The sequence below is a fragment of the Gossypium arboreum genome, chromosome 7 (genome assembly GCF_025698485.1).
Source record: "Gossypium arboreum isolate Shixiya-1 chromosome 7, ASM2569848v2, whole genome shotgun sequence".
NCBI lineage: Eukaryota > Viridiplantae > Streptophyta > Magnoliopsida > Malvales > Malvaceae > Gossypium > Gossypium arboreum.
Genome location: NC_069076.1, coordinates 103,196,801 through 103,210,771, shown reverse-complemented (window position 1 = coordinate 103,210,771; position 13,971 = coordinate 103,196,801). Strand labels below are relative to the sequence as shown.

The following is a 13,971-nucleotide window of genomic DNA, read 5'->3' as shown; positions in this document are numbered from 1 at the left end:
AAGTAATAGTAGAATTTAACTTAAAATATGATATTAAAAAAATATAAAATGATACAAAAATAACAAAAATACAATATAAATATATAAATACATTTAAAAATTTTATATATCATAAGTTATTAAGATAATAAAATTATATATAACATTTTTATGTAATGCCTACTGCTCCTTTTCCGTCCTTAAATTGAAGGAGAAATACGCATAAACACGCTTAAACTTATGTTCTTCATCTCCTAATTACTATAAAAATAAGATACCAATTAAACTAACTCTATATCAAAATAAATATATATTATTTAAATAGAATATATAATTATATAAAAATAAATCAAATAAATTAAAGATGAAGAAGGGTAGAAGAGGTATTGTAAATGAGTGACTAATAAATAAGGAGAGAAATAATATTTACTGTGTGAGTTAAGAGTTTTATATTTTAAAATAAAATTTTAAATTCGAATATTGTGGATAATAACATTGAAAGAATTTTATTTATATTTAAAAATTTGACCGGATTTATTTTAATTTAATAAAACCGAGATATCGATATGAAATGAAAAATAAAAATAGGGAAAGAAAAGGACGAGGTTGTAAAACCCTAGAAAATGGAAGATATAAAGCATGCCTGCCGGGGTGTGACAATGACCACACACTGTATATTCCTTTCAGTAAAAAGATTGTCGCCGATGGGGTCTCCCTTAAAAGCCAAAATGCCACAGTCTTGAAGATGGATCGCACCACCATTTTTGTCTAGCCATACCTTATGTAAAGACATTAAACTTTTTCCCTTTTATTCTTTGCTTTCTAATATCCTCTCTCTCTCTCTTTTTTTTTTTGAATAATTTAATTATCTTTTTATTTAATTTTTTAAGAAAAAATGAGTGAAGAAGGAGTGATATAAATGAATTAATAATTTGTTTGTGACAAAAGAGTCTTACAAATAACCAAGGAAAGAAAAATATATAAAATTTAAAAAATTTAATTTATGAAATGACACCATCTTGATGATTATATTTTAATGGAATTTAAATTTAAAGATTAATTTAAAAATAATCACGATTTTAACTAATGTAGATAAAAGTTAAGAGATAAAAATAAAAATACGAAATTTAAGAATTAAATGTTTACTTTAACCATACTTAATATTTCATGATTTTTTAAAATTTTTAATACAACGGTCCAATTGTTTACTTTTTCGCTCCATTAAATTTATCGTGTTGTTACATTTTGCGACTTTTTATTTAAATAATACAAAAATAAAATTAATAATTGAAGTGTCATGTCTATTAGATTATTTACCAAATTATTATATTTACTTTAATATTAAAATAAATAGATTTTATGAGTAAAATTATAAATTAATGACTTATTTAACTACAAAATTAAGTTAAATATTTGTTTAAATACAATATAGTGAGTTGAAAGGAATAAAAAGAAAATAATAAATAAGAAGGGCTTACAAGGTAATTAGCCACATTTAAGGTTTGGTGCCACACCCTTTTACTTTCTTTCCCGGCAGCCACTCAAAATGAAAAAATTGCATATTAGGTCCCTAAATACTTTAGATCATTACATTTCAGTCTAGGACGCCAATTTAACCGGCGGCACCAATAAAACCATACCATTTTGGTAAATAATCTTATGGGCATACCATTTCAATTATTAATTTTATTTTTATATTATTGAAGTAAAAAGCCACATTTTGTAATTTAAAATTTATTAACAACAAAAATTAAAAATATATATTATAAAAATAATTACTTAAAATATTTAAGATAATTGAAGTGAAAATTTAATATTTCAATACTTATTGAGTAAATTAATTAAGTTACTAATAGATATAGCCAAATATGCTGGAAAAAAATATTAATTGATAAAATAGGTCGATTTTTTTGAAATTTAAAGAAATAAATCGTTTTTTAAGAGAGTGTGAGAAAGTGCACCTAGCTAGGCTCGCTCTCTGCATGTTAGTTGGACGCGCTTTCTTGCTAATATGCTAGGGAAAACACGCCTAATTAAACGCATTTTCTTTATAATTATCGAAAAACATGTCCAGTTAAATGCGTTTTCCCTAACATGTCAGCAGGAAAGCTCACCTAATTGGACTTGCTTTTACACACACTTTAAAAATAACATATTTTCTCAATTAAAAAAAATCAACCTATTTTATCAATAAATGTTTTTTTTTTCGATATATTCAGCTGGTTTATCCTATCTTATCCATAACTTTAAACTTTTACAGTATTAGATAAAAATAATTACTTGATAATCAAAGAAGTAAATGATTTAAGTTACTTAAGCTTTTGTTTCTTTACCCTTCTCAACATATTTCCCTCTATCCACATCTTCTATATTAAAAAAACAACACTTGATTTCAGTCATTAAAATATGTAAATTGTTATCCTAATTAAATTATATTTTATAAAAATTATAATATAATAATAAATTTAACTCTTAATATTTACGTGTTTTCTTAATTTGATCATTATTATTTTTAATTAAATTTGGCTCAAATCTTTTAAAAGAGTTAGATTTAATCATCAACCTTCCAAAAGTATTAAATTATTATTTTAAAAAAATAATGAGTAAAATATTAATTTTTAAACAAGACAACTTATATGACAATTTACGTGTATTTTATGTTATTTTTAAAATTTCTATGAACTTTATATATATATATATTTTAAATTTGAATTATTTATTTATATTTTACATTTTATATAACTTAAATGATTTGTTGATATGACATATAAAATAAATAATAGTTTTTTAGAATAATATGAATTTTTATCAAAATAATATAAAATTTTTAATTACATAAATAATATGGACGGTGCATAAGAACCCCAAATCGGCATGGTGGCTGATGATTTGGGATGATTTTCGTTACAAATGTTAACAAATTCATCAATTTGCTTACATTTAAGAAGTATAGGGATCTAATTGCTCTGTATTTTAGTGGAGGGACTTCTTTGCTCTCCTTATAATAGCATAGGAACTGGTAGGATACTTTCACCAATAAAATAATATATTAAAAAGAAAGAAAAAGCTAAAAGAAAGGGGAAATTTTCAATTCAATCCTTGTACACTTTTTTTTTTGGCAATAATATTTAGAGAATTCTAAGTCGATATGTCAACTATTGATTTGAGTTTATAATGATATCTTAATTGATTCTGACATAATAAATATATTGTTGTAAATTATTAATCGTTATGCCGATTTGAGATTCTCATACACAATTCATATTATTTGGGTAAATAATATGTTTTCCATATTATTTCAAAAAAACTAAAATAATATCATGTCAAAACTTTCATATGATTTGTCATGTTATATTGTGATTATTTTTCTGAAGAATTAATTATCAAATTTAAAAAAAAAAAAAAACGATATCATTAAACACGAGCTCATAAAATAAAGGCAAAAGAAAAAAGAAAAATTTGATGAAAGCTTTTCAAGGGATACAAAATCCTAATCACAAAGGGTATGATCATCTATATATCTAACTCTGAAATCAGTCAAAAAAGATGATTTTGGTAATACCCGACAAAAGCAGAGGCTTTTCCAACATCTGTCCCTGTTTCAACCTGTTGGGGTTCAGACATTATTCAACCAGTTGCATTCTCCTAATTATCCCTCAATTCAATCAACCATCTATTTATACACACTCATTTTCCCACACCCTCCTTACCATCTTCACTTCCCTACTTTTATACCCAATAATTTTCCTCCTCCTCTTCTCTTTTAAATCCATTAAATCTCTGAGATTTATACTTTAATCTAATGGTTATCTTTAGGTAAGATGCTATTTTGGAGCAAAGAAAAAAAAATGTACTGCTTTCATGTGATGCATGTTCTTCATTCATTCACAATCATATCGTTTTCCAGTTGTACCTACAAATTATTTATACCGTTAAAATGATTGTTGGTTATGAGTATAGGTTCATGCACACTTATTTTATATATATATGTATGTATGTATTAATTATTTCTTTAATTTTTTGCCTTTGTCGAGCAGCTTGGGATCTCGTAGAGGCAGTTTCAAAACCCTGAAAACATAATGGGAATGGCCAACAAGAAAGGAGCTAATGCAGTCGTGTTGTTCGTGTTTATGTTCTTGATCAATTTTGTTGTGTCTGAATCCGAAAATGGTAGAGAACTTGAACTTCTTTTGTCTTTCAAGTCTTCAATAGTCCACGACCCTTCTGGTTTTTTATCAAACTGGGATCCTTCAGCCACCACCTTTTGTCAATGGCATGGCATCACTTGTAATAACCTGTCCCATGTTGAAACACTCGATCTTTCAGCTAAAAACTTGTCTGGGATTTTAGTTTCTTCGTCTGTTTTCAATTTACCTTTCGTTAAAACCTTAAATCTCTCAAACAATCACTTGTATGGTGAAATCCCACCAGACATCTTTTTTGCCAACTCTTCACTTCGGTACCTTAACCTTAGTAATAATAATTTCAGTGGCCATATCCCAAATGGTTTCATTTCGGGTCTTTTGATTTTGGATCTTTCAAACAATATGTTTTCCGGGAAAATCCCGAGGGAAATCGGATTATTTTCCAGTTTAAAGTTTCTTGACCTTGGTGGGAATGTTTTACTTGGGAAAATTCCGATCTCGATATCCAACATTACCACTTTGAAGTACTTGACTTTGGCTTCGAATGAATTGGTCGGTTCAATTCCACATGAAATAGGCAAAATGAAGAGTTTGAAATGGATATACTTGGGGTACAACAATCTCAGTGGTGAAATTCCAAAAGAAATAGGTGTTTTAACATGCTTGAATCATCTTGATCTTGTTTACAATAACCTCACAGGTCAAATCCCAGCTTCCATTGGTAACCTTAAAGATCTTAACTATCTTTTCCTTTACCAAAATAAGCTTACGGGATCGATCCCAAGCTCCATTTTCGGCCTTAAAAAGCTTGTTTCTCTTGATCTTAGTGATAATTCATTATCCGGTGAGATACCGGAACTCGTAGCTCAACTTCGAAACTTGGAGATTCTTCATCTTTTCGGGAATCGATTTTCGGGTCGAATCCCAAATGCTTTAACATCATTACCTAATCTTCAAGTTCTTCAACTTTGGTCTAATAGATTTTCAGGTCAAATTCCACGAAGTCTTGGAAGATATAATAATCTCACCGTTGTTGATCTTTCCACCAACAATCTCTCCGGTCGAATACCGGACGGACTTTGCAACTCCGGCCGTCTTTTTAAGCTCATTCTTTTCTCGAATTCACTTGAAGGTGAGATTCCAAGGAATTTGAGCACTTGCACCAGTTTGCAACGGGTTAGGCTCCAAAACAACCGTCTTGTAGGTGAATTGTCCTTTACAAAGCTGCCATTAGTGTACTTCTTGGATGTCTCGAACAACAATCTTTCCGGCAACATCGGAGAGCAAAACTGGGATATGCCGTCGCTTGAGATGTTGAGTTTGGCCGGAAACAGGTTTTCAGGCAAGTTGTTGCCTCATTTATTGAATGCACCAAAGATTGAGTTCTTGGATTTGTCGGGAAATGAATTTTCAGGCACCATTAATCCACGTTTTGGGACCTTAACGGAGTTAATGCAATTAAGCTTAAGTGAAAACAAGCTGAGTGGTGAAATCCCAGAGGATTTATCTTCATGCAAGAAGCTTGTACGTTTAGATTTAAGCCATAATCAACTCAGTGGTCAAATTCCATCTGGCTTAGCCGACATGCCGGTTCTTGGTCATCTGGATTTGTCGGAAAACCGGTTATCCGGTGAAATACCGGCAAAGTTGGGACAAATTGAATCATTGGTTCAAGTGAATATCTCTTACAACCATTTAACTGGTGCTTTACCACCCACCGGGGCTTTTCTAGCTATAAAGGAAAGTGCGGTTGCCGGTAATGATCTTTGCGGCGGCGGCAACACGAGCGGTTTACCGCCATGCAAGAAGCTTAAGAATCGAGCTGATTGGTGGCCCTTTATGGCTTGTTCTTTCGCCGGTTTACTGTTGCTTGCCATTGCTGGGTTTGGGTTTTTGTTCATGAGAGGAAGGAAAAATTTGGAGCCTAAAAGAGTTGAAAATGGAGACGGATCGATATGGGAATTACAGTTCTTTGATCCCAAGGTTTCGAAATCTGTAACAATGGATGATATCACACTTTCTTTGAAAGAATCAAACGTTATTTCTAGATGCAAGGAAGGCGTTTCATTTAAAGTGAAGTCCGTTTCAAATGATTATTTGAAATTCGTCGTCAAAGAAATGCACCATTTCAGTTCACTTCCGGCGAGTTTTTGGTCTGAAATCACAGAATTCGGCAAGCTTCAGCATCCGAATATCGTGAAATTAATCGGAAAATGCCGGTCAGACAAGAGTGCGTATTTGGTTTACGAGTACGTGGAGGGGAAACTTTTAAGCGAAATCCTTGGCAACTTATGCTGGAAGAGGCGGTGGAAAATTGCTATCGGGACTGCGAAAGCTCTACGTTTTTTGCACTCTCGTTGTTCGCCGAGTGTACTCGTCGGAGACATGTCGCCGGAGAGAATTATAATCGATGCAAAAGATGAACCTCGGTTACAGTTCATCTTTCCTTTCGTTGACAACAAGCACTTCCTTCCTTCCTCCTATGTTGCACCAGGTAAAACCATGTATCACGTTGGTGGAGTTAAAGTCTCAACATTATCACGTGAACATTTTGCTAATGTTTTTTTTTTTTTTTTGCAGAAGCTAGAGAGAATAAAAAAATGAATGAAAAGAGTGACATATATGGAATGGGTCTGATTTTAATAGAATTATTAACGGGAAAAACTCCGGCAGATGCTGATTTTAAAGTGCAACATTCAAGCATGGTGGAGTGGGCTCGTTATTGCTACTCAGATTGTCATCTTGATATGTGGGTTGATCCTGTTATTAAAAGCCAAGCATCCATCAACAACCAGAACCAGATCGTTGCCGCCATGAATTTAGCTCTCCATTGTACGGCCGGCGACCCCACTGCTCGGCCGTGCGCGGCTGATGTATTCGAAACCTTAAAATCTGCTTTCAGAACAAGTTCTTGCCTCCCAAGCTTAAATTTTAGTTCGCCTGTTTAGGGTTTAATTTCTAATAATATAGCATGATTTTGTTCAGAAATTTTATTTTATTTTTGTTCCACGCACCTGGGTTTCTACTGTTTTTCTTTTGTCACTCAAATGTTTTATTTGATGGTATGAATATACTTTTTACTACTGAGTGTAAAAAAATGTAGATTAACTAATTAAATGCCATTATATGATGGTGTAAATCTTTAAAGATCTTGTTTTACTTACCTATCTCTTCGATTATTGCATTACTCATGATTGTGACTCATTCACTAAGTTGCTTTTTCCTTTTTATATTTTATGTTAGTTTTATGATTATTGTTCGAATTTATGGTTATTTATTTTAATAATTTCGTTATATCATTTAAGTTACTCATAAGTACTTAGCGAGTTGTTTTGATAAATAATATTTTCGAAACAAGTGAGGTGACTTAACATGCAAAATGTATAATTTTAATAATCATATAATTACGCTTTTTTTTTCTTAAGTATATTATATTTCGTAAAAATAAGAAGATTTGGTGATGAAGGTTGATTACAGTTCACACGAAAGTGATGAGATCAGTCGTGTAAGGTGATTTTGTAAGTATGAAAGAAAGATAAAGGTTCTTTAAATAGTTTGATAGTGTTGTTGATCTTAGCCTCTTAGGAAGTATCTCTTGAGTCTAATGTGATGAGAAATATTGCTCACATGTTAAACGGGAAAATTACAAGTGTTTTAGAAGGATGTAATTATGCAGTGTCTAGTAAGATGATGTTTATGAAAATTAAATAAAATTTTCCTATTTTTTCTTTGATTAAAATTGTTGACTTGAATAAAATTTCGTATCTTAAAATTTAATTTTTAAATCTATTAAATATTAGGAAATATTAGGATGATATAAATCAAAGGAGATAAGTGAATATCCCATTGGAAGATCCAGCTCTCACTCATGCGGAGAAAATGATTGCAATCCCCCTTTTTTCACCAATGAATGGCTGATATTCATTCAATATGTTCTTTCACAGCTTGTTTTTAAACATGGAAATGGCACATATATATATATATATATTATGAGTAAAATTCACGTGTATTTGGTATAAAACATCATGGTCTACTCCTTCACTTTTCTTTATTTTTTGTGTCCCCTTGCGATGAAAACCCAAATATTTACACTGCCAACTCCCTCTAATCTTTCCTCTATCCGTCTTGTCTCATCATGATGAGCTCTATTTTCCACAGCACAGTATCTCTGCATGCTGTCGGAGTGTGACAGATTTGGTGCAACAACCCCAACAAAAACCGAGTTTAAACTTGTTCACTTCTAGGATTGCTAGAATTAAGTGACCCAAATTCTTATTTAAATAAAATACGATAGAAAATAAAATAAAAGTAAAATCCATATAAAACTAGACTTCTTTTATTTTATTTTAGAATAAGGTTTTTAAACCTTATTAAACTCCATCTATTTTATATTGATTAGGATAAGGTGTTTCAATCCTACTAGAATATGACTTTGCAAGCCTATAAATAGACATAGTCTATTCCTCTTGTATTTGAGTAAAAATTTTTCGACATAGTGAATTTTCTTCTCCTCCGCCCGTGGTTTTTTTTTTCCGAAAGGGTTTCCACGTAAAATTTATGTGTTCTTTATTTTATTTATTTTATTCTATTTTATTTTTTCACAAATTGGTATCGAGCTTAGGGTTATTCATCTCGATCACGGTAATGGCGTCTTTGAAGTATGAAATTCATTGTTGGATCGCAACACCGATTTGCGTTGTGGCAAATTAAGATGCAAGCGCTTCTTGCAGATGGATCTAGAGGATGCCCCGCTAGGATAGATAAGATGCCTTCGACATTAACAGATGAAGAGAAGAAGCGTAAGGATCGAAAGGCATTAACACAATTACATCTCGCATTTGTCCAACGAAATTTTGCAGGATGTGATGAAAGAGAAAAGCGCCATTGCATTATGGAAGAGGCTAGAACAAATATGTATGTCGAAAACTCTAACAAGCAAGTCGCATATGAAGCGGCGTCTTTATGCTTATCGTTTGGAGGAAGGTGCGTCAGTACACGAACACTTAATGGTGTTTAAAGAAATTCTCTCAAACTTGGAGGCCATGGAGGTTCAAGATGATAAGGAAGATCTAGGGTTGATTCTACTTTGTTCGTTGCCCGTCTTATTCAACCTTTAGAGACACGATTTTATATAGCCGCGAGTCTCTCACGCTTGATGAGGTTTATGATTCTTTAACCTCGTATGATAAGATGAAGCATCTTGTGGTTAAACCCAACTCTCGGGGAGAGGGTCTCATTGTTCGTGGGAGACAAGACCGGAATGTTGATGATGATCGTGGTAGAACACGAGAACGGAATCCTCGTGGTAAATCTAAGGGTAGATCGAAATCTTCAAACAGAGGTAAAACTTGCAACTTCGCAAGAAGAAAGGGCACATTAAATCTGAGTGCTATAAGCTACAAAATAAGATTAAAAGGAGGTCGCGAATCAAAAGGAAAATAGCGAAAATTCGGTGAAGGCGATGTTGTAGAAGACTACGATGGTGAACTTCTAGTTGCTTCATCAATGATTCTAAAGTAAGCGAGAGTGGATACTTGATTCAGTTGCACCTTCCACTTGAGTCCCAATCGGGATTGGTTTACAACTTATGAAACAAAGATGTCGAAGGTGTTGTTTTGATGGGAAATAATGCTTCATGTAAAATCGCAGTGTTGGAACAATTAAAGTTAAGATGTTTGATGGAGTTGTCGAACACTTAGTGACGTGCGGCATGTTCGAATTGAAAAGAAATTTAATTTCGTTGAGTACTCTTGATTCAAAAGGGTACAAATACACGGTGAAAGTGGGGTTTTAAAGATTTCAAAGGGTCCCTTGTTGTGATGAAAGGGCAAAGAAAGATTGCCAAGTTATATGTTTCTGTGGTTCTATCATATCGGTGATGCAATTGTCGCTTCCTCTTCCTTGTCGATGATGATATTACTAAACTTTGGCATATGCGCCTAGGGCATATGAGTGAGAATGGCATGGCGAATTAAGCAAAGAGGACTTCTTAATGGGCAAGGAATTTGCAAACCGAATTTCGTGAGCACTGTGTTTTTGGGAAGAAAAAGAGTTCGATTCACTAGAGGAATCCATAACACGAAGGAAACGTTGGAGTATATCCATTCGATCGTGGGGCCGCCCAGAGTGCCTTCGAGAGGTGGAGCTAATTATATGCTAACCTTTATTGATGATTTTTCCGGAAAAGTTTGGGCGTTCTTCCAAGCGAAAAGCGATGTGTTTTCCACATTTAAGTCTTGGAAAATTATGATTGAAAAACAGACGGAAAAGCAGATAAAATACCTCCGCATGCACAATGGCTTAGAGTTCGCTCGATGAGTTTAATAGATTGTGCAAGTCGAAGGATCATGAGACACTTGACGATTCGTCATACTCCACAACAAAAGCGGCGTTGCGAGCGAATGAACGAAGCGATCATGGAGAAGGTTCGATGTATGTTGTCAAATGCCAACTTACAAGTCATTTTGGGCGACGACCTCTCTCGCATGTTTTTGATCAACCGATCTCCATCCGTTGCCATTGAGAAAAAGACTCCACAAGAGGTATGGTCCGTAATCCCGCTAATTATTCGATTTAAAGATTTTTGGGTGTCCTGCGATGCTCATGTTGATAATGGAAAATTGGAACCGAGATCCATTAAATGCGTTTTCTTGGTTATAAAGTGGTGTAAAAGGCTATAAGTTATGGTGTCCTGAAAATAGAAAAGTTGTGATTAGCAGAGATGTTGTTTTTGATGAAACGCTATGCTACCTAACTTATCTCTTAAAGACTCTTCCAATAAAGAAAACCAAAAGCGGTGGAGCATCGATTAATACGAATCAACTCCTCAAGCCAAGACAAAAATTGAGAATAGAGTTGCTTCTTCACCGCAATACTCTATCGCCAAAAACAGGACAAGAAGAGAAATTAAACCTCCAAAGAAGTATGCCGAGGTTGATCTAGTTGCTTATGCTTTAAATGTGGTGAAGATATAGATGCGAATCAAGAGCCATTTAATTATTCGAGGCGATTAGTGTGAAGACTCGAAAAGTGGATGTTTGCTATGCAAGAGGAGATGGAATCACTCCACAAAAACAGAACATGGGATCTTGTAAAACTTCCTAAAGGTAAAAAGGCATTCGTTGTAAATGGGTGTTTAAAAGAAAGAAGGGACTCAGGAGTTGAAGAACCCGGATATAAAGCAAGGCTTGTTGCAAAGGGTTACGATCAAATTCCAGAGTGGACTTCAGATGTGTTCTCTCTAGTTGTTAAGCATAGTTCGATTCGAGCTTTGCTTGGTATTGTTGCCATGCATGATTTGGAGCTTGAGCGTTAGATGTAAAAGCGCATTTTGCATGGAGAACTTGAGAAAGATATTTACATGCAACAACCGGAGGGTTTTATAGTCTCGAAAAAGAGGACTATGTTTGCTTCTTGAAAAAGTCCCTTTACGGTTTGAAACAGATCACCAAGACAGTGGTACAAGAGGTTTGATTCCTTTATGGCTTCTCATGATTTCAAAAGAAGTAGTTTTGACAGTTGTGTCTACTTTAAGAAAAAAGTTGATGGTTCTTTTGTGTATCTACTTCTTTATGTTGATGACATGTTGATAGCAAAGAAAAGATAAAAGAGAGATAAGAAAGGTTAAAGCCCAACTAAGTGAAGAATTTGAGATGAAAGATTTAGGACCAGCAAAGAAGATACTTGGTATGGAGATTCTCGAGATAGAAAAGCAAGTAAATTGTACCTAAGTCGGAAGGGTACATTGAGAAAGTTCTTTGCGAGTTCAATATGCGAGTGCTAAGCTGTTAGTACTCCTTTAGCGACCCATTTCGGACTTTCATCGGCCTTATCTCCTCAATCGATAATGAGATTGAGTACATGTCACATGTTCCATACTCTAGTGCAAGAGGATCTCTCATGTATGCTATGGTTTGTTCACGCCCGATTTATCATATGCGATCAAGGCAGCTTAGCGGATACATGGCGAATCTGGTAAAGAACACCGGAAAGCGATTCGGTGGATTTTAAGATACTTACGAGGCACTACTAATGTTTGCTTACAGTTTGGAAGAACTAAAGATGGAGTTATAGGGTATGTTGATGCTGATTTTCTTTGGAGACCTTGATAGAAGAAGATCTCTCACGAGTTACGTCTTTACAATCGGAGGTTGTGCAATTAGTTGGAAAGCCATTTTGCAAACTACGATCGCTTTGTCTACCAATGAAGTTGAGTACATGGCGATTCTTGAGGCTTGTAAAGAAGCTATTTGGTTGAAGGGACTATTTAGTGAACTCAATGAAGACCTTCAAATCAACACGATTTTGTGACGATCGAGTGCCATCTTTCTTACAAAAGATCAAATGTTTCATGAGAGAACAAAACACATTGATATTCGGTATCATTTTGTTCGTGATATTATTGCTCGTGGTGATATTGTTGTGAGCAAAATTAGCACTCATGAAAATCCTGCAGATATGATGACTAAGTCACTTCCTATAACCAAGTTTGAGCATTGCTTAGACTTGGTTGGTGTTCATTGTTGAAGTTAAACCCTTAAGGGGTTTTTGGAAGAGGTGAAGAACTTGTTTATTGAAAGTTCGCGATGAAGAACTTGTTCATTGAGAATTTGTGTCAAGGTGGAGATTGTTAGAATTAAGTGACCCAAATTCTTATTTAAATAAAATACGATGGAAAATAAAATAAAAGTAAAATCCATATAGAACTAGATTTCTTTTATTTTATTTTAGAATAAGGTTTTAAACCTTATTAAACTCCATCTATTTTATATTGATTAGATAAGGTGTTTCAATCCTACTAGAATATGGCTTTGCAAGCCTATAAATAGACATAGTCTATTCCTCTTGTATTTGAGTAAAAATTTTTCGACATAGTGAATTTTCTTCTCCTCTCGCCTGTGGTTTTTTTTTCCGAAAAGGTTTCACGTAAAATTTATGTGTTCTTTATTTTTATTTATTTTATTCTATTTTATTTTTTCACATTTGTCATTATCAATTGTTGACTATAAGCTTGATCCTCAAATCGGTTTTTCATTTGCCTAATCTATGTTAAATTTTATGTTTTAATTATTTAATTTTAAAAGTTATAAGTTTATTATTAAATGTGTTTAAAAGTTTTTATTTAAATTAATGTATTGTTTAAATTATTATTGTATGATTATTTTTATTTTCATTATTTGTATCAATCGAAAATTTTTATTTTTTATTTACAGTTCAATATTTTTCATAAAATAACTGTCTAAACTAAAATTTAAATAATATTCTTCTCTAATCTCCAACAACGCGAATAAGTTTGATTCTAAAATATGATCTACTAATAATAATAAAATATTAAACTTTTAAACAGAAAAATAGGTCAGATCCAGGAATTGCAATCTAATTTGACCAATGAATATATCTATAGCAAAAGTTAAAATTTATTTCAAAATTCATAAGCCAATTTGGTAGATTTATCTAATTACCATTAACACAGTTTGAATCTCATCATTTATTATATCCAAGATTTGGTAATGGAGGCTACAGGTGGTTTACATTGTAGTATTGCTGAGAGCCACTAATGGTGTTTACCAATACTAGGGAAGCTGAGTTGGTTCTAGGCAGAGTTTCAGTAGAGGAAGAGAGCTGGCTGACGACCTCTCTTTAGTCCTAGATAGTTGTCTCCCTGTATTTACCCCTATATGAGATTTCCTTCCTGATCTGGCTGGCGACCTATCTATAGTCCATCAATTCTTCTTATCACAAACTCTTGATCTCACATCAATTCTCTTGATCTCTCAACTTGAGGAATTCAACTCTTCTGCTTCACTGTGCCCTTTCATAGAGGTAATATAGCTTATCTGGTTTGTGT

General features: G+C 33.2%; 1 protein-coding gene across 1 annotated transcript; it reads left to right on the top strand.

Moving 5' to 3' along the window:
• The first annotated feature begins 3,597 nt into the window (after nt 1-3,597).
• Nucleotides 3,598-7,271, top strand: LOC108472252 (leucine-rich repeat receptor-like serine/threonine-protein kinase SKM1). Its single transcript, XM_017773761.2, has 3 exons — nt 3,598-3,795; nt 4,017-6,618; nt 6,705-7,271. The coding sequence occupies exons 2-3, from the start codon at nt 4,059-4,061 to the stop codon at nt 7,070-7,072; spliced, it is 2,928 nt and encodes a 975-aa protein (XP_017629250.1). The 5' UTR covers nt 3,598-3,795; nt 4,017-4,058; the 3' UTR covers nt 7,073-7,271.
• The last annotated feature ends 6,700 nt before the right edge of the window (nt 7,272-13,971 follow it).

Excerpts from the sequence above, each read along its gene's own strand:
- LOC108472252 (XM_017773761.2), top strand. The coding sequence starts at position 4,059 with ATGGGAATGGCCAACAAGAAAGGAGCTAATGCAGTCGTGTTGTTCGTG. Across the intron at positions 6,619-6,704 it reads TTCCTCCTATGTTGCACCAG|AAGCTAGAGAGAATAAAAAA; the intron begins GTAAAACCATGT and ends TTTTTTTTGCAG.